This window comes from Aquila chrysaetos, chromosome 18 (assembly GCF_900496995.4).
Source record: "Aquila chrysaetos chrysaetos chromosome 18, bAquChr1.4, whole genome shotgun sequence".
NCBI lineage: Eukaryota > Metazoa > Chordata > Aves > Accipitriformes > Accipitridae > Aquila > Aquila chrysaetos.
In genome coordinates, this window is record NC_044021.1 from 2,145,425 (window position 1) to 2,170,738 (window position 25,314).

The 25,314-nt window shown below is 40.0% G+C and overlaps 1 protein-coding gene across 7 annotated transcripts in view; it reads right to left on the minus strand.

Moving 5' to 3' along the window:
- Positions 1-25,314, minus strand: part of CTNND2 (catenin delta 2) — a 688,109-nt gene that overhangs the window by 62,123 nt on the left and 600,672 nt on the right. For all 7 annotated transcript variants that reach the window (XM_030041721.1, XM_030041726.1, XM_030041725.1 and 4 more), the window contains one exon: positions 17,837-17,987. In XM_030041721.1, the coding sequence (XP_029897581.1) occupies positions 17,837-17,987 (151 nt within the window). The remainder of the gene's footprint in view (positions 1-17,836; positions 17,988-25,314) is intronic.

The following is a 25,314-nucleotide window of genomic DNA, read 5'->3' on the forward strand; positions in this document are numbered from 1 at the left end:
CCTGGCAGAACATACAGAGAATATGTTCCTCTCTGCAAAGCTTATGGAGGAATACCACAAGCAGTCTGAATTCTGAACTTCAGGAAAGATAAGGACCAACTAGATTGAGTTCAAATGAAAGTAGCAAGAATAGCTAGGAAGACAGACCAAACTGACTGCTATCTCAACTTCAATAATATATTCAACTACTCTCACTATACCTCTTCAATCTGCAAACAAGGTATAATGCCGTCTTCTTTGTGGTACCGTACTGCAGTGGCATCATTCTTACTGATTGTCTTCATGAATGACTAGATATATGGCAGAGAAAGCTTCTATTGGAGGCTGCAGATGATAAAGACAAGAGAGAAAAAGCAGGGTTCCTGAACATGTGGCCCCACTGCATGTTCAGGATGAGGTCTTCATATGGCCTACTTAAAGAAGTGGAAGAAAGAAAATTGTGAGTCAAGTGTCCAAAATCAGAAGATTTTAAAGAAATGGTTCAGCTGGTATTTTTTGTGGTTTCTGAATTTACACTTGCAAGCTTCTCTTTCTGGCCTTGAAATAGAGTGGTTCAGTTTGTGTGTAAGGTCCATCTCAGTTTCACATTATTTACTCAGTCAGCTAACTTAATATTTAGAAGTGGTCAATTAGGACTGAGACACAATTTGCTCCAACAAGGGTCCCCAGGAAGAGACTTGTTCTGCCAGGTTTTAGGGTCACAATGTGGCAGGCACAGCTCCACTGGCTTCAGGAATTTTAGTCCATGAGGCCCACACATTACCAAGCGGCTAAGAAGCGTTTCACCTTTCTCTTTGTCCAAAAATGGAAGTATACTGTTGCCTCTGCAGACTTTGAAACTGATTTCTTGCTCTATTCTCTCTGGAATGGCTCCTTGTGGTATAAAAATACTAACTCCAGTCTCTATGGATCTCAATACACCACCACTGCTGTTAAATACACCTCTTGCTGTGGCTGCAGCAGAGTTTCCGTCGTCTTCCTTCTCATCCTTGAATGCTGAAGGGCTTACAGGAATGGCTTTAGGCACAGCATTAACATTATTTGGTTGATATTTAGGCTTGTCAAACCTGTACAGTGAAGGTATCCATTCCACTGTTGAACTCAGGAGGCTGCTATGAGCTGTGTGCTTTCCAAATTGGTTGATGAGAATCGGGAGATTTTGATGGGAACTCTGATTTATGTTGTGCTTCATTTGTCAAAAGATTATGTTTTGGTTTAGGACTTTCAAACTTGCGCTCAAAGGGCCTTGCAGCACTAGTGTAAGGTTTTATTGTAAAGCAGTTGTAAGAAGGAGTGACTGTTTTCTGAATGTTAGTTCCTTTAACGGGGCCTTTGTCGGTGAAGCTTTTCTGAGGATAAAAAGTGGACTGCACAGTGTCCTCTCTAGAGGATCTGAAAATTGCTGGGTTATTCTGAGGTGGAAGAGGGTCAGACACAGAGTTAACTTCAGAAAGTGCAGTGTGAGGTGCTGGGAGAGACAGACCAGGACTACAAATTGAATGAGGTTGTGTACTGAAAGAGTAGGAACAGGAGGCATTGGTTCATAGCGCTTTTCACCAACAGGCCTATCCATTGATTCAGCAGCAGTAGGCTTCCCCTTAGAATAATTCATGAAATTCCATTGATTTTGCAAATGTATTGGATCAGTGGGCTCAGAATGATGGCTGGCAGGAACCTGCGCAGGCAGCTTATTTTCAGAACTCCTGCAATCAAAGTGTGAGAGCTGCTTTCGATAATACTCTTCATTTTCTTCAGGATCATAATGATTTGAGACCTTCACTTGAGGTCTCTGTGGTTCAGGGGCCCTGTAAATATACTTCTTAGATGAAGTACCCTTTTAGCTTGTGAATGAGTGTGATACACTGGTTGGAAGATAAGGTAACATGATCTTGCAAAAGGGATGAACCACTTAACTTTCTGGTATTGGGAAGAAAGGAGAAAAAGAGGTAGGTCCAAGAAAAGAAGTGAGAGAAATGGCAGATTCAGCAACCTGGGTCACCAGATCCAGGACTCTGAATCTGTTTTCTTTGTATTTTCAAACCGCACAATTCCCCAAGTTCATTTGACCACCATCCTTCTTTTCTTACTCTCCCTGTTGTCTGCTCCCTTTCTTTCAGGATCAGGAGAAACAGAAAGCAGAGACATCTTATCTCCTTCCACTCCTCTTCATAATCCAGGGAATATTCTTTCTCTTTGTTCACAGCCTTCAGGTGACTTGGCAATCCTACCCCAGCCGAAACCAAGACACCTGGCTTCTGGGTCAGCTGCTGCCATTGCCAGATGGAGCAAGTGCCTGCTCTTACTCACCTATCCTGCAAGGGTTATGCACACACCGAAGGGCCAGAACTCAAGAGCACTGCTCTTTCTAGCAAGATTACTGTGTGAACAGCTCATCTTGAATGCTTTCTCTTGGGTTGCTGCTGCAATCTAATCTAGGCTGTGCCCCAGGACTGGTAATAAAGAAAGCTCATGTCACCCTAACTTTCAAATTAGTACCACTGCTTCTGAAAGTACTTCCATCAATTTTGTAATAATGATGCGCTTTTTATAATGCCTTTTAGCTGATGATGTCTAGGCATTTTCTGCACATTAATTGTCCCTGACAATGACAAAGAGACATGTGATTATTCATTCACAGTTCTGGAAACCAAGGCAAGACAGGCCAATGACCAACTCAAGAAGCCATGTAAGACTTCATGGTTTTCCTCCTCAGGAATAACTGAACAAACCTAGAGAACAAGTTAACTCTTCCAACTTCTAGATGTGATTTTATTGTGTTTGCTTTCTAAACCATTTAATTCTCTTACTTTGTTTACTTCAGTGGCAATTCTACAACAAATCTCCAGTCACAGAGCTCCTAATTGCAGTGTCTTATTAATACTGCCAGGCTAATAGGTACCGATCTCTTAAGTTTTAAGTAGATTTTAGAATAAAAAGGGTAATGAGAGAGACAACATTTGATTTCCGTAAGAATGTGGAAATGGTTGCAACAAAGCTAATCTCTGAGTCTTAATCAATTTTTGTCTTGTTTGAAGCTTGAACTAAAGGTGCAGTTCTCTTTCTCTTTTTAATAACTTTGCCTCAGCTTTGAAGTTTCTGTAAGCTGAGGATAGCTTATCAGAAAAGTCCCAGTGAATGAAAGATGCTTAAATAGGGCTACAAGTGAATGAGATGAATTTCAGTCTCCCTAGGAAGAGGCTGAGCTCTTCAGTATAAGGCATATACATATTCGATCCCAAGGCAGAAGAATGGATTTAACTACAGCAGATAATGCACAAAAATCCACCCTCAGAACCCCCATCTCAAAGGCTTTGCTCGTGATGTACTCGGTATCTTGGATTGTTAGTGCCTCACAAGAGAGAAGGAGACATGCCCTTTTCTTTTGGGCTTGATTTAGACATTGTAGTACAGTATTGTACAACAGAGGATAACACCTTTAACTGCTGAAGATTTAATACCTATATAGGGAAATTATACACGCTGGCTTGCCAGCTTATCTGATATCATCATATTCTGAAGGAGCCTGCTTTTGTCTGGCTGAGGAACGCAGCTTATCTGTTTTGTTATTCTAATTTTCCAGTAAAGACATGAAGGACCTACCAAAACTGTTTTTTTTGGGGGGGTGGTGGGGGGGGGGTGGGGAAGGAGGGTTCATGGTAACGTAACAGTTTACAATGGTGCAATAATACTACGCTAGGACTCATGGTGGCTGGATTCTAACAAAATAAAACAACTGTCAGGGTGTGGGCAGACATCCAGTACGCAAGTGTGAAAATTTATCAGATAATGACCACATTTTGAGCCTCACAAGCACTACTGGGCCAAGTCAGAGCTTTCCACCCCTCAGGTTGGCTGCTCACGCGACTTGTTTGAGTTCGTTCTGTTTAACAAAAGTTTGTCTGTAAAAGGAAAAAGTAATTTTTTGCTCACCCAGCTCATTTTGACCGATAAGTCAGGCAGTGCTGACTCACACAAGTGGTGTGACTGTAGACACCATGTGTTAATGGTGGGGAGAGGCTGGGGGGAGCCTAGGAGCAGGAATATCTTCTGCCACTGACTGCCTCAGGGTGAGTTACCATATCTTAGGTGAGGGAACTCTAGTTTCCTAAACATGCTAACTCAATCAACTGAGAACCTATAATTTTAGAGTGAAAATAGAAATTCCACTATTAAAAAAAGGAACTGTTTTATAGAATATGTTTAACATGAATTTATTTCTATTAAATACACATAGTGGGGAAAGTGCAACACTTTCAAAGGATGAAAGTGACTTAACTGGCATCCAACTCCATTTTTCTGAATAAACTATTAGTCCCTTTAAAACAGTCTGCTTAGAGCCTATGTCATGACTGAAAATAGAAATTCAGGTCTTTAAGTCACCATTAAGCACCTAAAAATTTTACCCAGATGTTATTAACATGGTAAAAACCAGTTGTACTTTCACTTTCCCTGCTCTCATACTTAACTAATCGATTTAAAATAGACCTCACCATTGACATTGTTATGATGATTAGCACCTATGAAGCCTACTCACTCTACCTTAAGAATGCTGCTTTGTTACTCTGAGTTGAATCCTGCTTCTCAGGAATTTGATGGAAAAATTCCTCTTAGCTTTCATGAGAGTAAGATTAAGCTGACAGCTAGAAGATTTTATTCTGGTTGTTGCAATTGTATGCCATAATATGTGTTTTTTAAATGAATGGAGTACATTTCTATATGCATGTGGACTCCCCAACACAGCTTCCCTTCCTCTTTGGTGCAGGTAAAAGGTTGGATTAAAACCTACCTACCTACATACATACAAACACACACATATATATTTTGTGTGTATATATTCATATATATAAAGATTAAGTTGAAGACACTCTATGTCAATTTAATATGGGGATAATTTTGCAGATGATATACAGAGGTGAAGTTGAAGAAAGTTACATTAAAGGAGAGAATGAAAATGCCTTTGGACATTACAGTGTTTTGTGCTACATTTCTGACAATGACCAATTTTTTCCATGTATCTGCAATAATTTAAAATTCATGTTACTGCCATATAATTAGTCTACATGTATTACTAACACTAGTTTAATAATGGGCATCACTACTGAACACTAGGGAAACTACATTTATTTCCACTGATTTTAAAGTAACCAATTCCAAAGACAAAGTTAAAGACATTCCACAGTATTCCCCTTTTAAAATCTGCCAGTACAATGCCTTACTAAAAATGCAACATTTTGAGCTATTATTATAATTCCCTCTCTGGTAAATAAAGCAAACTTCTGTGTCTGAGTGAATTTAGTGGCAATTGCCCTATTTTGGCCTTGATTCCACAACAAGATGATTTGACTGCTCCTTATACATTGACACACTGAAATTGTGGTTTAAGATTTGGTGAAACTTGTCCTGAAGTAACTTAAGTATATGCAATGATGTCACTGAGGTTAAACACATTTAAATCATGTTTATCCACTTTTAATTTAGGAATTACAGAGTTTACTCTGCAAGGCTTGAAATAACGAACATGTCAGCTTATCCATTTCTTGCTCACTATAGCATCCTTACTGAGATTTTGAACAGATAAGTGGATGATATGGTGGGTGGAAAACTGGCTTGACCGCTGGGCTCAAAAGGTGGTGATTGCCAGTACGAAATCCAACCGGCAGATGGTTACTAGTGGTGTCCCACAGGTGGTGATACTGGGGGCAATATTAACATCTTCATTAACAACCTGAATGATAGGATAGAAAGCATTCTCAGGCAGACTGTGGACAATATGATGTTGGGACGAGTAGTCAATATACTGGAGGGCAGGACTGCTATTCAGATGGACAGCTGGACAGGAACCTCAAAGCTCAACAAAGGCAAATGTAAAGTCCTGCACTCCAGATAAAATAATCCCCTGCACCAGCACAGGCTGGGGGTCAACTAGTTGGAAAGCAGGTTTTTAAAAAAACCGCGAAACCGAGGGATGCTGGTGGACAAGTTGAGCATGAGTCCACAATGTGCCCCTGCAGCAAAAGGCGGCCAACCACATCCCAGGCTGTATTAGATGGAGTCTAGCCAACCAATCACAGAAACGATTCTTTCTCTAGACTCAAATGATTTTGCCTCTAGACTGCATCAAGAGTATCGCATCCAGTTTTGGTTTCCCCAGTACAAGAAAGACATTGCAATATTGGAACAAGTCCAGCGGAGCACTGCAAAGACAGTTAGGAGGCTGGAACACATGGCATACAAGAACTGCATTTTCTGGGCCTTAAGAGAAGGTTAAGGAGAGATCTTACTGTTGGCTACAACTACTTAATGGGATGGTGTAGAGAAGATGGAGTCAGGCTCATCTGAGAATTCCACAGTCTAAGAAAAAGAAGCAAAAGACACAAGTTGGAACACAGGAAATTCCAACTGATAAAAGGAAGAGATTTTTTACTGTGAGGGTGGTCAAACAATGCAACAGGTTGCCCAGAGAGGTTGAGGAATCTCCATCCCTTCACCAACTGGACAAGGTCCTGAGCAACCTGCTCCCACTGGACCCTCCCTTGCCCAGGAGGTTGGACTAGCTGAGCTCTCGAGGTCCCTTCCAAGCCCAATGGATTCAGTAAGACCAGATTCTGTCTTTTGTTGCACTGGCAGACTAAAGTCTTCCCTACAGATGGAGACAGTGAGTTTATTTTTTAAATGCGTTTTCTTAAGTTACCCAGTTAACTTACTTTTCTAGGCTTACATGGACTAAAAGGAGGCAAACTGGCACACGATCATCTAGTACCCACATGAATTTCAAAGTATATGTATCCTAGACTGTTAGCAATTACTTAACAGTTAAGACTGCCCAGAAAGACAAGTAACTTTTGAATTTTATTGGTGATTCCTTCCCTGTACATTCATCAGGGTTTATAAAGCACCTGCAACAAGGTAGATTTTATTTTCATTTCTTTCTGTAGGGCAGGGCTCCACAATCTACTGAAAATTCTCAAAGCGATCTCTTTGGAGGTGGTTCTCTGATTAAGTTTCTTCAAAATCTTCATTCTGGAGTATAGGAGGGATCATATCTAAAATATTCAATTATCTAGTTTCTTTTAAAAAAGAAATGCCTTCAATTCTAAGTTTTAACAAAGTGCTGTATTCTTTTGTCTTAACCTGATCTTTCAATTTGCACTACAGATATTACACTTCTACACAAAAAGCATGGGTTTAAGCAGTAATGCATATAAATGCTTTCTTAGATCAATTCCTGAAGTGTGATCTACCATTATAAAGTACTTCCAACCCAAACTGTTCTATGATTCTACATTATACATACATAAAATTGCTAACTCTAGGGGGTAGTCATTGTATCTTTTTCATGTTCGCACAATCCCTTGCATAATGCAGCCACAAGAGGAAGCAAAGGGAAAATGAAAAACATAATAATACTGAAGATTGTATCAGTAATACCAGATTTCAAATAATTTCATAGAGATGCCACGGAGACATCAATGGGGCTTTGAAGCTGATTCTAAGGGTTCTCTTTAGGCTTTCCTTGGGAGGAAAACTACATTTCTTTATTTTTGTTTAATTGAGCCCATCGAGATATTAAGTACCAGAATCACAGTCTTACCTTACGGAATTATGATAATAAGGCCCCTCAGCAAATTGATTATTTCCTCACTTATCTCAGATGATGAGAATTTGTTACCCTTTTAATATTTTGTGACTGCATATTACAAAACTGCTGCTATTCAGTCCCATCAGTTATAAGCATGAAACAGCAGATTTGGATTTTTTTAAAAATTGCTTGTTAGGTAGGGGTGCAAGCTGATTTAGTCTGAGACCTATTCAACTAGTATCCAAAAGAACCCCAGAAGCGAGCAGAAAGCTAACACGTAGTGACAGTGCTTCCAGCCAGTCTCGGACAGTGCCTTTTTAGAGATACTACATGCATGTAAAGGTACAATGTTCATGAGGAAATGCAAGAATTCATCTGTAAAGGCTGCAGCAAAAGACCATTATTCTGCTTCCTGTAATCAAAGGATATTTGAAGTTTTAATAATGTCATCTGAAACAGGAGCCTTTAACACTAAAACCCATAATAAATGATGGAAACAACTAGTGTATGACAGTTCTTACAAGCAAGCAAATCCTACATCAAAGTACTTCATGAAGAACAATTATTCTGTAAGAAAACAGCGGCATCTGAAGATGCCATGCAGAAAGCAACAAGTATGAGACTGAGTTCCCTTTTTATAACTGTCAAAGACTAAAATAACACTAGGATCACCCATATTTTGGCACAGAATGCATATAACCCAACAAAGAAACGCAGTCACCTTCTGGGTATACTGGGGCAACTGCTAACAACCAAGAATGCTGTGTAAGCACCTAATGGTCAGGAAGAGAAAGAAAAACTAAATTCAATTTAACTGTGTTGAGATTTAGTTACAATGCCAATTGTAAGAATCCAGACATCCGTGCTGTTTCCTAATCTTGCATGCTTTGAACACCGACTCTCTGATATCTTTTACCTTTGTCATATTTTTATCTTGGGAAAACGAGACATTTTACAGTGCAAATATTTCTCTAATGGATTATAACAAACATCTGTGTTGCATATCCACAGGTATTTCACTTCTGTGTTAGCCTGCATCGTGTCAGCATAGCCCTGTGCAGGGGCACAGAAATCTTTTAGGTCTCTGCAATCCGAGTTTGCTACCAGTGTCACCTTTGTGAAGGGTGCTTGGGTTTTGTCCTTAACATTCTTCCTTTTTAAGCAACCACCACTCTGAAACATGCAGAAGACAAGTTTGGGGACACTGAAATAGAAGTCTGAGTGTCTCAAAAGCCACATGTGGGGAGAGGGACATTGTGTACCACCACTTCAGCTGTCAACATCTAACTAGGGAACTAGGATTGTATGAGATTTTGCAAGAACTACTGCATTAATTTAGAAAGTGCAAGGATGTAGATGCACAGAGAAAATTACAATTAATATGACTGGAAGCAATCTCTATATAGCTTAAATTTAATAGACACACATTCACACCCCCCTTTTTTTAAGATTTTTTGCATTTCTCAGCTTCATCTCCAACATCCTTTGGAACTACAGTGCCCCAGTCCTATTCCCAGGGTGTTCACATGCGAGAAGGAAAGGATGATACTTTCCTCTATCAAATGCTAATTCACCTGCCATGTTCTACTCTCTTTCAATGACATTTGTCATGAATAGGACAGGAGTTCTAGTTTCTTCAAAGAAAAGTGCTGTCAGTAAAAAACGCCATATATGTAATTTCTATCATTTGAAAATCACTTAAGTTGATAAGGATTTCAGGAGAAGAGGTTATTTTGCATCTTACATAGAATAAAACTAGCTCACTGTTCCATGAATCAAAGCTGATACAGAACAGACTGGAAACATCTGTTTTGATACACTTATCTGTTAATGTAAGGCTGTCACAAAACTTGGATTTTGAAAACCGCTTTGCAGATTTAGGATAATTCCTCATGGATTTAAAAGTACTTTTAAAATTACTTTGGCAGTTTGTGACATTTGTATTTCTACCTTTGCATGTTTTATGGAATATGCGACTGAATTATATGCACTTTTTAGATCGGAACTCTGAATTTTCAAAAGATAAGTAGCACTTCTCAGCATGAACATACTGAGAAACAGAGATGAAAATTAATATTGAATTGTTTGAAATGTCAATCTTCTGAGTGAGAAAAGTGGATACAGTTACAGTTTAATTGCTTTCTACCTTGTGCAGAAGAACAGAACCAAACAGAAATTGCTTATCTCAAAATGTAAGGTGCAGGTTGGGGCACTTTCTTATGTGTGAAATGCACATCAATGAAGTGAAAAGGCACATCTGTTGGCTGCTGCTTGTTTTCTGGTGGCGGTGTTTTAGGCAGCCACACTGAATCTAGGCTTTCCTGGGCCACCTCCATAAGATTTTGCAACTTTTATGACTTGCACTCAGCATTTAACCTTAAGTAATACTGAATGTGAATACAAACTTATAAAAACTATACTAAAGGCTTTAAGGTTTATAAACCTTATAACATTATATGGCATCATTTAAAATTACCACTATCATCTAGATAAGCTGTCATGGTGCAATACTGAAGATGATTCTCTTGAGACTCTGGCATTTAAAATAGAAACACGGGCATTTTCCAGGCATTTCCCCACAGGTTATTCTACTATGACGAATAACTGACCTAGGGCTGGGTTGTGGTTAGTATTTGTGAGGCATCTTGATCTTATTTTATGGAGATGAAATGCTGTGTGATTCAATGAGTTGGCATTACAATGAAAAACAGATCTGTGAAAGCGGTATTCTTCGTTATCCTAGATCTGAGCCTCTATACAGTTATTTCTGTTGTTTTGAGTGACAATGAAAAATTGTAGTGTTTTTTCACTAATTGCCCTTGCAAAATCTACCGAGCTAATTAAAGGGGAGCAGGACAGAACTTGTTCTGCATTATCAGAACACCTTCTGATGGGGTGCTACTTGCTTATATTCAGTCACCCAAAAGTTAGCCATCGAGTCTGTGGCTACTCCTCTAGGTTCTCATACAGGACCCATTCCACCACAAGATCCAAGACTTTAGCTGATAGAGGTAAGTGGGATGAACACGTAGAGGTGCCATTTTCTCTCTGCTGTCCACAGCAGAAGCCTACCTGACTAGCTGAAACACCAGTTTTTTTAGATGGTACACAGTAGAGAAAAATCCCCCCAAATCCAGACAGCCATACTTAGGCAATAGAGAAGTTCAGATGTAAAAGACTTAATCTAGCCTTGAAAATGCTTGATCTTGACTTTGATACTAAAAATGAGAATTCAGTTTTACCAATCCTGTTTTTCCCCCTAAATCCCTTCACTTGAGAATGTTACTTAGAAAGAAATGACTGAGGAAGGAAAACTTTCCTAACCTCTATAACCACCAGGTCTGCTTGTCAGAAATATATTTGAGATAAACGGGAGCAAAAGGCAAAGCACAAGTGGCTAAAGGCACATGGAAAGTCAAAATCTCCTTGACACAAGGCTTTTACACTGTAATGGAAAAAATATTTAACATTTGAACTTTTATCAGTTTAAATTCTCAGCTAACTTTATGTATACAACACTAGAAAACAGGGAGTCTGGACTTTGCCATATAGGTGTTATAAAACATCAAAGCTTAATTACGCATTTACCACCTTAACTAACATGTTTCTCTTCATTGATACAGAGTAAGGAGCACCAGCTCTTGCTGAGTGACCATATCTTCCATTTCCTAAATCAACTTCTTGATGACAGCCTCTTCTTATTCAGGTATCTGTTTATTGTAATATAGGTTTTGCACAGCTCAACTATTAAACACAACAAATGAAGTGCAATAAAAACTGTCACAAATTAAACAAATTGCAGCATATATTCTGTCTTCACCTTCTTCTGAAGAAATGTCTACAACTCCTGCTTAATGCTTTCTGGCATCTTGTGCATTGCAAATTTATGCCAATTTAACATTTCAGTGACTAAGATACTTTATAAGTCAATTAAAAACTCAACAAAAAAATTCGTCTCTTTCAGATCCTTGAGATCTGTGTGTGAGAAATTCAGAAGTGCTCACATTTAAAAAGGAGAGAAAACTGCATGTAGACACTCTAAGTGGGATGAAAGCTGCATACTTGATTTAATCATCTCCCAACCCATCCCCATATTCTCTATCAATGTACATTACTAGGACTTAGAATTTCTTACAGCTGCTGTTCTTATAACTACAAAACTGAACACTGTTTTCACTTGGATTACTAATACTGAAACAAACTTACAGTCTTAAAATGAGGCCATGTTCTAAGATAGGAGATCCCCATGTAGTTATTTATGCTCCAGAAGTTATGTTCTGCTGTGAGAATGCAAATACTTGTTTCTGACATGTTTTCAGCCTAACAGCTGAAAGCAAATCTTTCCAAATGTGAATCAATATCACACTTTGAAATAACATACCTGACCCTGCTTTGAGTGCAAGGCTGGGCAAGATGACCTCCTGAGGTTCCTTCCAACCTGAATTATTCTGTGAGTCTAACAATTCATTAGAGGTGTGAACTCCTGATATGTATTTCAATCAAACTTTCTCAAGTTTAGCAATAAAACTTTGAAACAAACACCAGTTATTTCAGGCACCCAAATAGATCCACATTGCTCATGAGATGAAAAGGCACACACTCAGCAGCAATTTACGCGTTCCCTAGAATTTTTTCATCAGTCAACAATGGTGAGACAGTAATACAGGGTGAGATCCATTTTATCGCATGTTAGATAAAATAAATCACTTTCTGGGAGTCTCTCCCTCTCAGTCAACTATAAGGGAGTCTAATACAGGTACCTTATATTGGACATGAACTTTTAGACACCTAGCAAGATTAAGCAGGTTTCAACACACATTAAGTAACAATTTAATTGATATGCTATCGTTGAATTTTGTGTATATCTTATAACTGCATTACCAACAGATGAGTAGTGAATTGAGAATAATTCAGTACTGACATCTTGTAGCCCCCAACTCAGGAACAATTATTAAAAAATGACCCCTGCTACAGGCCCTGTTTCAGGACTTAATTCAAAACCTTCTGAAGGCAGCAGAAATTGTACCACTAACATAACTATCTGAATCATGCTTTTACAGCAATAGCCACAAAAAGGATGTCTTAAGTATTGCAACACTTCAATTTATCTCATCAAACTCCCTAGAATCTAGAGCCCTAAACAGACACACAGATTCTCTACACATTTTAAGGGAAGAGATACATAACGACATATCTTCTACACAGGACAAGAAGTCAACAAAAACCTTTAAGTGGAATTGTCCTTTTTATTCAAGGGTGAGTGATCAAAATACCTCCAGTCTCTAAAAACATCTTTTATTTAACCACGAAAATACAGGCCAAGAGGCCAAGAGAAAGAATGGTGCTCTTGAATTACTAGTACAATACTTCTCTCAATCAACAATGACCCAAAATAGCACTAGAAACCACTGTCATGATAAGAGAAAACTGATAGAAAGACCTGAAGCACAAAACTGTGTATTGAAGTTTTATAAATTTTACCTCCAGGTCTGCATTCACCCCAAAGCCCGTACCCTGTGGACTTATATTAGTATTGCATTTCATACTGTTTAGTGATAAGTTCCAAATTGTACTTCAAGAGGGCAAATCCTATATTGTACATATTCTGCTGTATATGAATAGCGACAAATTTCTCATCTGGGGCAGCTTGAAAAATCAGCTTAACTCTTCTGAAAGACCACCTGCTGCACTTTAAAATGCCACAGTAATTGTAATTTAAAATCAAAGGTAAATGCTGTGCATATACAAGAACAACACAAATGAAAATTTTGGGGACAGAGATTCATCCTTGAAAAATTTCACTGACAGGGACAGTCTGTACCTGCTTTTGTAGGTAGAATAACAAGTCACATAGTTTTCAATTAACTGTAGATTTCATATTCTCTTTTGTTAAAGAGGTCATGGATGGCAGCAGAGAGGAAAACTGCTGGCTGTGTTTCAGATAAAAGAAAAGATGAAGCTGGCTCGTTCCTCGGGATCAAATGGGGAATCTCGGTTCGGAATGCCTTCTCCCATGCAGAGTGAGGAGAGGGAATAGCAAGAAGGGAGGTTGCTGCACCAGTGCTGGCTGGGAGACTCTACGGAGGAAAAGAGATTTTATCTAAAGTAGGACACAGGTCTACAGTGCAGGCTCAGATGATCCACAGAAAGTTTCCTAGAAGCCCAGAGGACTGTGTGGAGGGTGTCTGAATCAGAAAGCCACTGAAGATTGCTGGAGCAGGCTGCAAGGAAACAATTCATCCTGCAAAGATGCTGTTTACAGAAGACGGCTTTATTTTTAAGCCTTTCTGCTCTGCCCAGCTGATCCAAGTTTCCTCTATTTAAAGAAAAAAATCTTATACTAAGTTAGCAATTTTTTGACATCATTCCAAGAAAGTGTGGCTTTAGAGAATAAAAGTCTGTAGGTGCGCTTACTGTAGAGAAGATGGTGGCACTGCTCCGGTGCGAGGTGCTGGCCTGCCGTGGCACTGCCAGAAGCAGCAGGTCTGCAGGTATTCCTCAAGTTAAAAACGACATTCCTGGGGGAGGGAAAATAATGCCATATCCTCAAATTAAGGCACCTATATAGTGCTGAGGGACACAGAAGGGTAGGTTTGTTATTCTACTTTCCCGTCCTCCCCCCTTTTTTTGAGAGAGAGAGGGAAACATGAAGGAAGAAGGAAGGAACATGGGGATGACATAAGTGCACAGAGGTCATCAACAAAGCTCTTGGAGGACCTGTGGGATAAAAGTGATTTTCTTCTATCTAAATGACTAATCAAAAGCAAAAAAACGTCGGTTTTGGCCAACTTGGAGGCATCTAGTGGGGCTGGGGGGAGAAGTTAATTGCCCCCTGGAGAAGCTTAGCAGGGACAGAACCTGCTTTGAGGAAAGAAAACAAGCCTTCCAAAAAGCTTACAGAGCATGTGAGAAGAAGCAGGAAGATGCTGGGGTACCAGAGGGACAGAGGGGCACTGTGCAGCCTAGACCTCGGAGACCAAAGAAGAACAAACCAGGCGCTATCAGTAGTGGGTCATTTCAAGACCCACAGCACCTCTTCCCTCCGCTGTGGCACTGCTGGGAGACAGAGGCGGCTGATAAACCTTCCCAGGGGGTGCACTCTTGGGCAGCAACATAGAGTGGGTACTATTTCATGCAGACGAGGGTCCTGAAAGGCAAGTGGAAAATGAACGTGGTCTGACTGGGACCAGGAACGCACACGGGGTGCTGGATTATCTAGTGCCAGTACTAAGTAGGCCAGGTTTGCCATGTCTTTGAGTGCAGTTTAACTTTGGGAAGGAGAAAAATGAATCTGCCTGCTGTCTCTGCCTAGAGACACATGGGATAATGCAAAAGCGATGGAGAAGGAGAAAAAAGAGGGTCCTTTTAAGGACATGGAGCGTGCCTGAAATGAAACCCAGGAAGAAGACCTCACTATGAACAAAGAAAATGCTGTTACGGGGATGGCTCAGATAAATTACAAGAGAAGCCCGACACCAACCTGTAGCAATATAACAACACACTTGATAGATCTGTGTGAAAAACAGACTGGTCAGTTCAATGAAGTCTAGAAAGAAACTTCTGGCCATTTAAAAGAAGTGTCTTTTTGTTTGTTTTGTAGTTCGGTACAGGTGAGTCTGGATTTCAGCAAGCTTTCTGATGTATTTGCCAGGTGCCTCAACACTGATTTATGGGCTGCTTGGCAGCAGCAGAAAGAAATATTTCATTCTCTGGCACATTTCAGTAAAAATTTGTCAGCTGGGAATGGAGCCACAGCACAACTGAAAAGAAAGCTTTATAGATGCATTAAAAAACCCCAACCAACTCAATTCTACTTATGTAATTTTACTATATATACAGTTGGAAAATTCACCTTTAAAAAAGGTTATCTTAAGGGGCAAATTCCAGTTTGTGAAGCAGAGTTTGTCACCACAAGATTATGATGCATAAACAAAAACTGCAAAGGGGAAAGATAAGCAGGAGGTCGATTCTGCTTAGGCAGAAAGATGGTGGAGCGACTAACCTGAAGAAGCCCCTTCTGAGTCCTCCTTTCCATAACAACAGCTAAGGCACTGTAGAATATGTGGAACTGTAATCACAAAAAATGGACCGCCTGCAACCTGAGTTGAAATCCTTGACCATTCCAGGTGTTCAGCATTTCTGAAAATCAGCACTATGATAGATCCTATTTGCTAAAGTATATTCAGGAACAAGAGAAATAATGACCGTTATTACTGTTTCTTTGAAGTTCAGTGATGACAGCCAAAGAAATGAACATATAAAGATCACAGCTGAAATGGTTCAGGAATTACAGTCATAAGTTTGCTGTCATATGGGCGTGTTTAAACTGCAGGAAATTTGTATTGCAGTTATGAAGTACAATTCCCCAGAACCACCCCACGAATAACTTAAATCTGAGCAGCACTGTACAGCCATTACAAGTTGGCTACATAAATAAATTTATTAGGTAATTATTTTCAACAGACTTCTTCCACCTTTTTAAAATTCATCTTTGTTTATGTCACATGTTCTTCAAGAATTTAATAAAATATTAAAATGTTGAGGTTGTGCAAGCTTGCTATCCATAATTTATCCAGTATTTTGAATGGCACATCATATTAAGACAGCTGAATTTCACATGTATAGCCTTACTTTCCTAAATGAAATTTTCAGATTTGGGAAGGAAATAAAACTTTCAATTAAAAAATAATAATCAGAGCACAGAAAAGGCAACCATATATAGTCTAACTCATGGCATTAGAAACCACGTTTATACTCTGTAAATTCAACTGTAAAGAGTTTTTTGTGCTGTCAATAAGTAGGGATAAGAGATTATAGAAGATAACTCAGTATGAATGTGGTTTGTGAACCCTGTAGAGGAAGTCCCACAAATAAAGGAATAAGATGTTAAATAATAGAGACTATGACATGCTGTAGACTGAATGTGGAGGTGGGATCATGAGAGAAAAAAAAAAGGGCCGTTATTAATCCAGATTAGATGGCCTGTTATACTTGCTTCAGCAGTAATTTCTACTTCAAAATTCCTAGAAAACAACAAAAACCCACTAAGAACACATATGCAGCATCCTGCTTCCCAAAAGCTGAACACAATACATAGAACAAATCTAATTTCATGCCAATTTTATCAGCTATAATATGAGCAAAAGCTGAACAAGCAGGCTGGTCTTGAAGGTAAAGCATCAGTCTTGAGTTCAATCCCTGGGCAATCACAGCACATTTACACTACTCACCAACCTCTACCTCTATTTGCTTTACAACATTTTGTCAGTCTTTAGTTCGTACAATACGTGAGAAGAGTGATTGCCTTGTTTTAACAACTTGCAGAGCACTGCTGTCATGCAGCACTAACCCTGAGATAGCACTGGATATAAATAATAAAATATTATGATCAAAGTATCTATTTGTGGAATTCTGTAATTAAAAGCAGAGGAGGAGTAGCATGCTGTCATGATAACAAATTAACAAGTGAGCAAAAATGAATAAAAAATATGCTCTTAATGTACAGAAGAAGTAGAAATCATTTTGTCATGACTGTTGAAATAGTTCAAAATCAAGGAAGTGATTATTTTTCAAAGACAGAACATGAAATAAAAATGCAACGATCCACAGTGTTTGGATGAATTTCAGCTAAAAAACACCCCCAAAACCCCAAACAAGATAAAAAAAACTCCAAACCCCCAAGATATTTGCTCACCATACCATCAGAATTCAAGGGCAACAATGATTTATGTAAATTATTGTCCTCTTCCTTAACTGCATATGTGTTTGTGAATCAAGCATCTCCCACTTCTCTTGCTGGAGCTACTAATCTTGCTGGACTACTAATCTCCTGGAACCATCTTAAAATCTTTATGATTTGTCACTTCATGACCCCAAAATTACTTGTGGCAGATAATCTGAGGATCAGGAGTGGCTGCTCTGCTTAGATCCTTGATCTGGAAGATGCAAGTGCTACTGCCAGCCTAGGAATGAAGTGCTAAAGCAGAACAAAGCCATTGCTTTTCTTCTGGAGATTACAGTATGACAGATCATGAAACATTGCATGATGTTTAATTAATTTAACAATTCCTTGCAATATAGCACTAAGCTGTCACATAAAATCTGAATATGACACATCAGAGAAAGAATTAAAGAAACTGTGCTAGAAATGTGAGAATAATTGTTTTCATTGTGCTCATTCTACTGCAAACTTGAAAAAAAAAACCGAACAAAAAAACCAAACCCACGGAATATATAGATTGTTTGGAAAGAACATACCTATTAACTCCTTATTTCTGACATCTAAGGCCATGTTTCGTAAAGCTGTAGCAACTGCACATACCACCCGGTCATTGTCTATTCGAAGCAGCTCCACCAGGATGGGCAATCCTTTTTCTTTGCGGACAGCGGCGCGGATGTACACTGACCACTGTGAAGATACATGGGAGAGCGTCAAGAAGACAGTGAGAAACCCATTACAGAAAGCAAGGCATCTGAGTTTCTAACAGATACAGAGTAAGGGGTAACAGAAACATGTGGATTTAAACTCAAAAGACAGGAAATAATTGCATTTATGATGCCAGGCAACCACTTGATTTGGAAGTCTGCACTGATTTTTTATGGTGGCAGAGAAATTAAATGATGAATTGACTTTACTCCTAGCACACCTGGTTACATTTTTACAGCCCAAGCCTGCAGGCCTCTTGCTTTGCATCAGCATTTCCTATGCAACATCGAATGATGCTTGTTCACTGCTAAAACAACAAAATTTATATTACAAAATATATATTACAAAACACGTTCAAGAGGTTTCTTTGTTATTAGTATAAGGACTACACGGTCTAAACCCATGAAAATGCTGTTGTAATTTCTCTTGTGATTGTCAACTTGTTCAGAAGGAAAAATGAGGACAACTATATGTCTGGTTTTGGCACCTGTAGTGGTCCTAACCGGGAGACTAATGTACATCGCGGAGTTAGAGATTCACGGTAAGAGTTGCCCCGAGGGAGGCGCAGGCCTGTGCTGTGCCGTCCTGCATGTACACATGGCTGCGGGATAAACCCCGCGGCTGATCGTGTCGGAGGAGCCTGCTGGCATCTCCCACCTGGCAGCTGGTCATGACACCGCTGGCATGCCCTTGTCTTTATCTCAAAGCGAAGCAGCACGTTCTCAGTATTGTTTGACAGTAGAAATGATGAATAGAGCTGTTTAAGAACATCCTCTAAGAGCTCTGAAGGCTATCATGCCAGCGAACCTCTCCATGGGTGGGATCTGTGCAGCGTGCCGTGACTAGGAGGTCCACCCAATGCTGTACAACTTGGGGTTCCCAGCACCTGAAGGGATGAAAGACTAACTATGCTATCCTCTTTTTCATTCCACTGTTGGGTCCAGGAGTTGGAAAAAATGTAAACAAGACCAAAACTGTGACCTTGTGGTTTTAAAATCTACGGGTATTGCCAAATTTGAGATGTTTGGACACCTGCAGGAGGCGCAGGTCTTCTCAGCAGAGCCCGCTTCAAAACAAGCCATCTGCTAGGCATATATTCCTACCCACATCCTGAACTGCTCTCTGGAATTTTCATAAACTTCACATTCATGCCCCTTGTACCGATAGTTGAAAGGAATTTACTGAAGCAGAGCTTCTCCCTCCTTTTAGTGCTATGGCATGGATGCTTATCCTGCCATCGTATCTGGAAGGTGAAGACAAAATTCTGGAAGCCCTTAGCCTTTGAAATATTGCAAATATTTCAGAAACTAGGATGATAAGGCTTAGGATTTTCAGATCATGATGACCCTTCTCTTTTGACAAACCTTCCTTAAAGAACAGTTAGATCACACCTTAAAGAACAGTTACATCGCAACAGTGTTCCTCCATAAACAGAAAGGGTAAAAACAAATTCCAGGAAATAGAGCATTAGAAAAAGGTAAGCACTCTCACTGTCAGCAGACCATGCTTAACCTCGGCATACGGCCTCTACTTACCACAGCTGAAGTGCTCACTTTAAATGCTAGCATCTGTTTATACTATAGACAGGTGCCCTGAATAGCAAAAGCCAGAATATATTTTATGATAAGAAAAGGAAATACGGAGACAGACAAGGGCTGCAGTGTTGCACTATCTGGAGTACAAATTCATTTCAGGTGATGTCATTCAGGGAAAATTGGGAAAAAGGAAAAGAAACCATCATTTAAAGAATATTATTTTATTATTTCTCCTCTGTAGTAACTATGCATAACAAAAGCCAGCTGGCTGGACTTTGCTGTAGATAAAAGTGATAATGGTTACGATAAGCTTTCAAGTCAGGTAAATGGGACATGGGGTTCTCGGCATCACTGAGCACAGTAATGTAATACGTCTAAAACGTAAACGTGCCATCATTTTCTGCAGCGAAGCAAATAGCTCTTAGGTGAGAGAAGTGGTAGCAGCATTCTTGATTGATCTTATTCTGTGCTTTCTGCCCCAGTCTCTTCTCTAGAACCAGTGTATCGGATAATCATCAGAAAAAAACTCAAACACATCTTAAGGATCAGTGAGTTTAACAGAAAGTATCTGCTGAAAAATAATTTCTTTCCTATACCTTGATTTTAATGGGGTATTAAATATAAGGGATGTTATGAAAACACCAAATTAATCTTTCTAAGCTTCCTGTTTTAATAAACACATATTTACCTGCCAGTTAAACACACTCTCACCCGCAGCTGGGAGTACCCAAAGCAATAGCTCTTTGCACTGAAAAACTCCCATCGCTGTATTTTCCACGCCTCTCCCAGGGGAGGCCTCCGCCGTGTCTGCTGTGATTACGAGGTGACTGCCGGCGTGAGCGTCCCTGGTAGCAGTGAGACTATTCTGAGAGAGGAGTGAGCCTGTCTGGTTGAGTAAGAGTTCAAGCTAGCAGACAGTGCACTGAAAGGTGCTGTCGTTCATTGCGAAAGGACATCACGGATGTAGCACCTCCAATACGGATTACATGGGGAATCACTCGGGGTGTCTGTTGCTTTAAAAAAACTTATTTGTGTCTATTCAATACCAGAGAGAATCTAAAATGATCTTACAGATTATTCACTATATTATAAAAACCTCCATATTAAACCCCTCAGTAAACAGTTTTCCTTTGATTTTTTTTAGTCAGCTAGCAAGGGAAAACACAAGCACTTGTTTTATGAAACCCAGGTTTACAATGGACTTCTTGGGTTGTAGTCTTTTCATCATCCATTCCAAAACAAAAGTTTAAAAGAAACAAATGAAGAAAGTTTTTTTAACTCTAGGGAGAGTAGAAGACATTGTAGGAGAAACACTGAAATAACTTAGTATGAAAAAAAGAGAAAATATAAACCTCCTTACTGAAAAAATAACATGCAAGCCTTCAGCATCTGTAATGAACCAATTAATTTGATCACAATAGTAAAAAATACAGCTCCAAAGTTTTCATAGGGGAAAAAAACAGATATAATGTCTCACAGACGCACATATGCATACACATACATAAACCAATGGGAGAAAGAGAGGAAAGTATGTACGAAACCTCTCCTCTCCCCTGCGCATTCCTCTCCCCCCAGCTCTCTTTTTTCCAGAGGATGTCATCCGCTTGGGGAGAAGTTCACAGACTCCTCAATGTGTGATTTGCTATCATTTCATCTGCGTTTTCAAGTCATGCACCTTAGGCAGAAAGACAGAAATGTCTATTAATTGTTTCAACAGTCTCTGGAGAACTTCCCATGTGGAAAGTGGTAAGAACTGTCTGTATCTCTTTCCTTAAGCTGCCAATTAGGACAAGTCTCTGCAAGCAATCACGTTGTGCTGTGCGGATTTCAGGAACGCTCAAATTGAGATGCCTCAAAACAGCTATTATATTCTCGCAGAGAATGGAAAAATTGATTTGCTCTTGCGTATACTGATGATCCTTTTGTTTGCCTAAAGCCGTCGTGAAATGCGCCCGCATTTCCACAGTGCAGGTCAATTGCTAATATGAGCTCAGTGAAGTACAAAAGAGAAGAGACGAAAAATCATAAAAAAGAAGTGACAAAGGGTTTGTTGCCTTTCAGTAGGTAAATGAGGCATTCTGCCAATATACTTAATCATCCTGTTATTCCACAAATCAGTGGCAGTGTCAATGATCAAATAGCTGTTCAGTTTGTAAAGAGAAAGGGCTCCTATGGGAACAGCAAACACTTTAGAGGGAACAAGGAGCCAAAAAATAAAATAAAATCATTATTGTTGCATCAGATTGTGGCTAAATTATCAGAGACAAGCACGGGAGCCACAATCTGTGCATGAATACTCTTAACAGGTAACTGAATTCGGGGGGCATAACTACTATACATCACTTTGAAGGTACCTCGTGCATCTCTATGTCCACTCTCATTAGTAGTTCCCTTTTTATTTTTGTCATAGTAATTAAGTAGAAAAAGACAGCAGGAAAATTATTTTTTAGTTTGTCACAGTTATTATAAAGGACCCTTTCCAGAGCTGAATGCCTCTAGGGATTAAGATTACATTAGGCTGAAACTCAACAGAGCAGTAATTAATCTAGATAAGACTTACTTTTTTTTTTTCAGAAAAATTAAAAAGCATGTAGGCAGTTAACTCCTCTTAGTGTTTCATATGGTTTTCTTTATTCTCCTATGAATCACCACCACAGGAGACCAAACCAAAAATGAAGACATTTCCAGCACAAAATGAAAATGAAAAAACCCCACCAAAATAAACCCACAACCCCTCCGCCAAGGAATACCAACAATTGTATATGTTTGATATTTTTAATGGATTCATTTTCCTGCCACTGACATCAGTGTTACCGGAGTACCTCCAGAATATTTCACCATCACATACTTCAGTTTTGACCAGAATTTGCATTGCTTTGGTACGGTTCAACAATGTGACTCAAAGACTATTGAGATACCAAACATTAAAGGGAATTGCTGAGGCATAAACTGCAAAATGAAAGCCAAATCAGGGCAGCAAGCATGACAAAGCAAACTAAATTACCAACAGAACCAGGAAGATTAGAGAGACTCAGAATTTGCTAGGAGAGGCTTAGAAAGGGGCTGTCTGCTAACAGTGGAACAATAGGCCATGGAAGAGAACTGCATGTTGAATAATCAAAGATCAGTGAGTAATCAAAGATCAGTATTCCTCTTTGTCTGATCATACTTAATGTAATACATGCATCAGGAAAAAAAAAGGTAATATTTTTACATTTTTACATTCCACTTAGAAAATTACAGATCTACTTTACTCAAATAACTCTACTGGGATCCCTGAGAAGTCACACCACCTGACAGAGAGCAAGGGTCTGAAATCTTGGTTATCTTTTTGCAATTTCTGAAGAGAGCAAGCACTTCCCAGGGACTTTCTGCTCCCTGACTGCAGTGTTCTGTTCTCAGAAATGATCCCGTCTGGTAGGCCACCAGTAAGTTCTCTACATCTTTGCACTGGGACAAGAGAAAAGTATTAACTGGTTACTGTCGTCTTGCTCCATGACCTTAGTCAAGTTTAAAGAGAAAGGAAAAAATCTGGTGGGTAAAGGTATACAGTTAAATAAATAAATTAGAGAAAACGAAAATGGTGTTAACAGAAGATATCTTAAGTGTTTGAGAAAGGTAAAGTTCGGAAGGAACTGCCCTCGCACGTCATCATTCTTGGTTCTGCAGTACAAGTAGGTACTGTGTATTCAAAATGATCTGAGAGCCATTACAATGACTTTTCCAAACACTGTACCTAATATCATTAAAAAAGAAAGGCTTTGAGACAAATGTGACACATCTCATGGGATGCAAACTGACTGAATGTAGTAAGGGGTTACTTTGAGCATGAATTGACCATGAGCTACTGTGTTCCTGCTCCACAAACTAACATCCATGTTGATCTCCTCATGATGTCTGTGATAGGGGTGTTTGCAGCAGCAGGTCTTGCTTCTTGAATATTGTCCTGTCCCTTGAATCTTGTCTTCCTTCCTATAGAGCCAATACATTTCCCTGTATTAATTGATACTGCCTCATCTACGGGGGAGGATTCCACCCAGGTAAGAATTCCTGACAGAATAAAGCATTGGTTATTTAAAAAGTTTGCCTTTGTTGACTATATGATGTGTTATAAGCCGTCTTCTTCCTCCTATCACATAAGGATTCATAATATTAGTATTTTCGAGAAAATGAATGCAAGCCTTTTCACTATAATCCAAAAAACTTTCTTCTGGAATAGCCTGATGAAACTCCAAAGGGTTAATATGCAAATAACTAGAGTCATCAGAAAAGTCTGGCAAGGAACCCACAATATGTCCTTGCCTGATAAGAGGAAGATTGATAACCCAGATGTCTGCTATTTTAGACAATAATTACTCATTATCTGCAAGTGTCTGGATGGTAAGGAGCTTGAAACTCTTTTCATACTACTCTTTGAAGTAGCTGCGCTGACCTTGTGACTGAATCAGTCCCTTTTATGTTTTCAGTTTCCTTATCTAATAATTTACTTAATGGAGCTCTTGCTCCCATGAGAGTCAGATTTCTCTAGGATGGAATTAAGAAAATAAATGCAGTTGCTTGCCTAAGGAACAAAGACCGAGATCGCATCTAGCTATCTCAAGAGATCAGGCCAATGACCCATAAACCCCATTCACATGGGTATTGTACCTGTTGGGGATCAAAGGCAGGGACATTCAGTTGTCTAACCAAAGAGCTTTATCATTCCCTGCTGAGTATGATCAAACATGGAAGTGAAAGGAAAGGAGGTAGAAAAAACTAGCTAAGGAATCCTATGGCCTCACACGACCGCAAGACTGAAATAGAGCAGCACTTGTTTCTGATGTTAAGGAGCCCAAGGAGAAGTAAGAAGGGGGGTCAGCAGAACTGCCACCTTGGACTTCTGGAGGGCAGGCTGGCCAGTTTGGGACACCCATTGACAGAGTCCCTTGGGAGGCAGTCCTGAAGGGCGAAGGAGTCCAGGAAGGCTGGACATTCTTCAAAAAGGAAATCTTAAAGGTGTAGGAACAGGCTGTCCCCATGTGCTGAAAGACGAACTGGTGGGGAAGATGACTGGCCTGACTGAGCAGAGAGCTTTGGCTGGAACTCAGGAAAAAAAAGAGTTTATGACCTTTGGAAGAAGGGGCAGGCAACTCAGGAGCAGACGACACCAAGTTGGGCGGGAGTGTTGATCTGCTTGAGAGTAGGAAGGTTCTACAGAAGGGTCTGGAAAGATGGGCCAAGGCCAGTCGTATGAGGTTCAACGAGGCTCAGTGCCAGGTCCTGCACCTGGGTCACAACAACCCCACGCAGCGCTACGGGCTTGGGGAAGAGTGGCTGGAAAGCTGCCCGGCAGAAAAGGACCTGGGGGTGATGGTCGACAGCCGGCTGCATATGAGCCAGCAGTGTGCCCAGGTGGCCGAGAAGGCCAACGGCATCCTGGCCTCTGTCAGGAAGAGCGTGGCCAGCAGGAGCAGGGCAGTGATCGTCCCCTGTACTCGGCACCGGTGAGGTGACACCTCGAGTACCGTGTTCGGTTTTGGGCCCCTCACTACAAGAAAGACATTGAGGTGTTGGAGCGTGTCCAGAGAAGGGCAACGAAGCTGGCGAGGGGCCTGGAGCACAAGTCTTACGAGGAGCGGCTGAGGGAACTGGGGTTGTTCAGCCTGGAGAAAAGGAGGCTGAGGGGAGACCTGATCGCTCTCTACAACCGCCTGAAAGGAGGGTGTAGTGAGGTGGGGTCGGTCTCTTCTGTCAAGTAACAAGCGATAGGACAAGAAGAAACAGCCTCAAGTTGC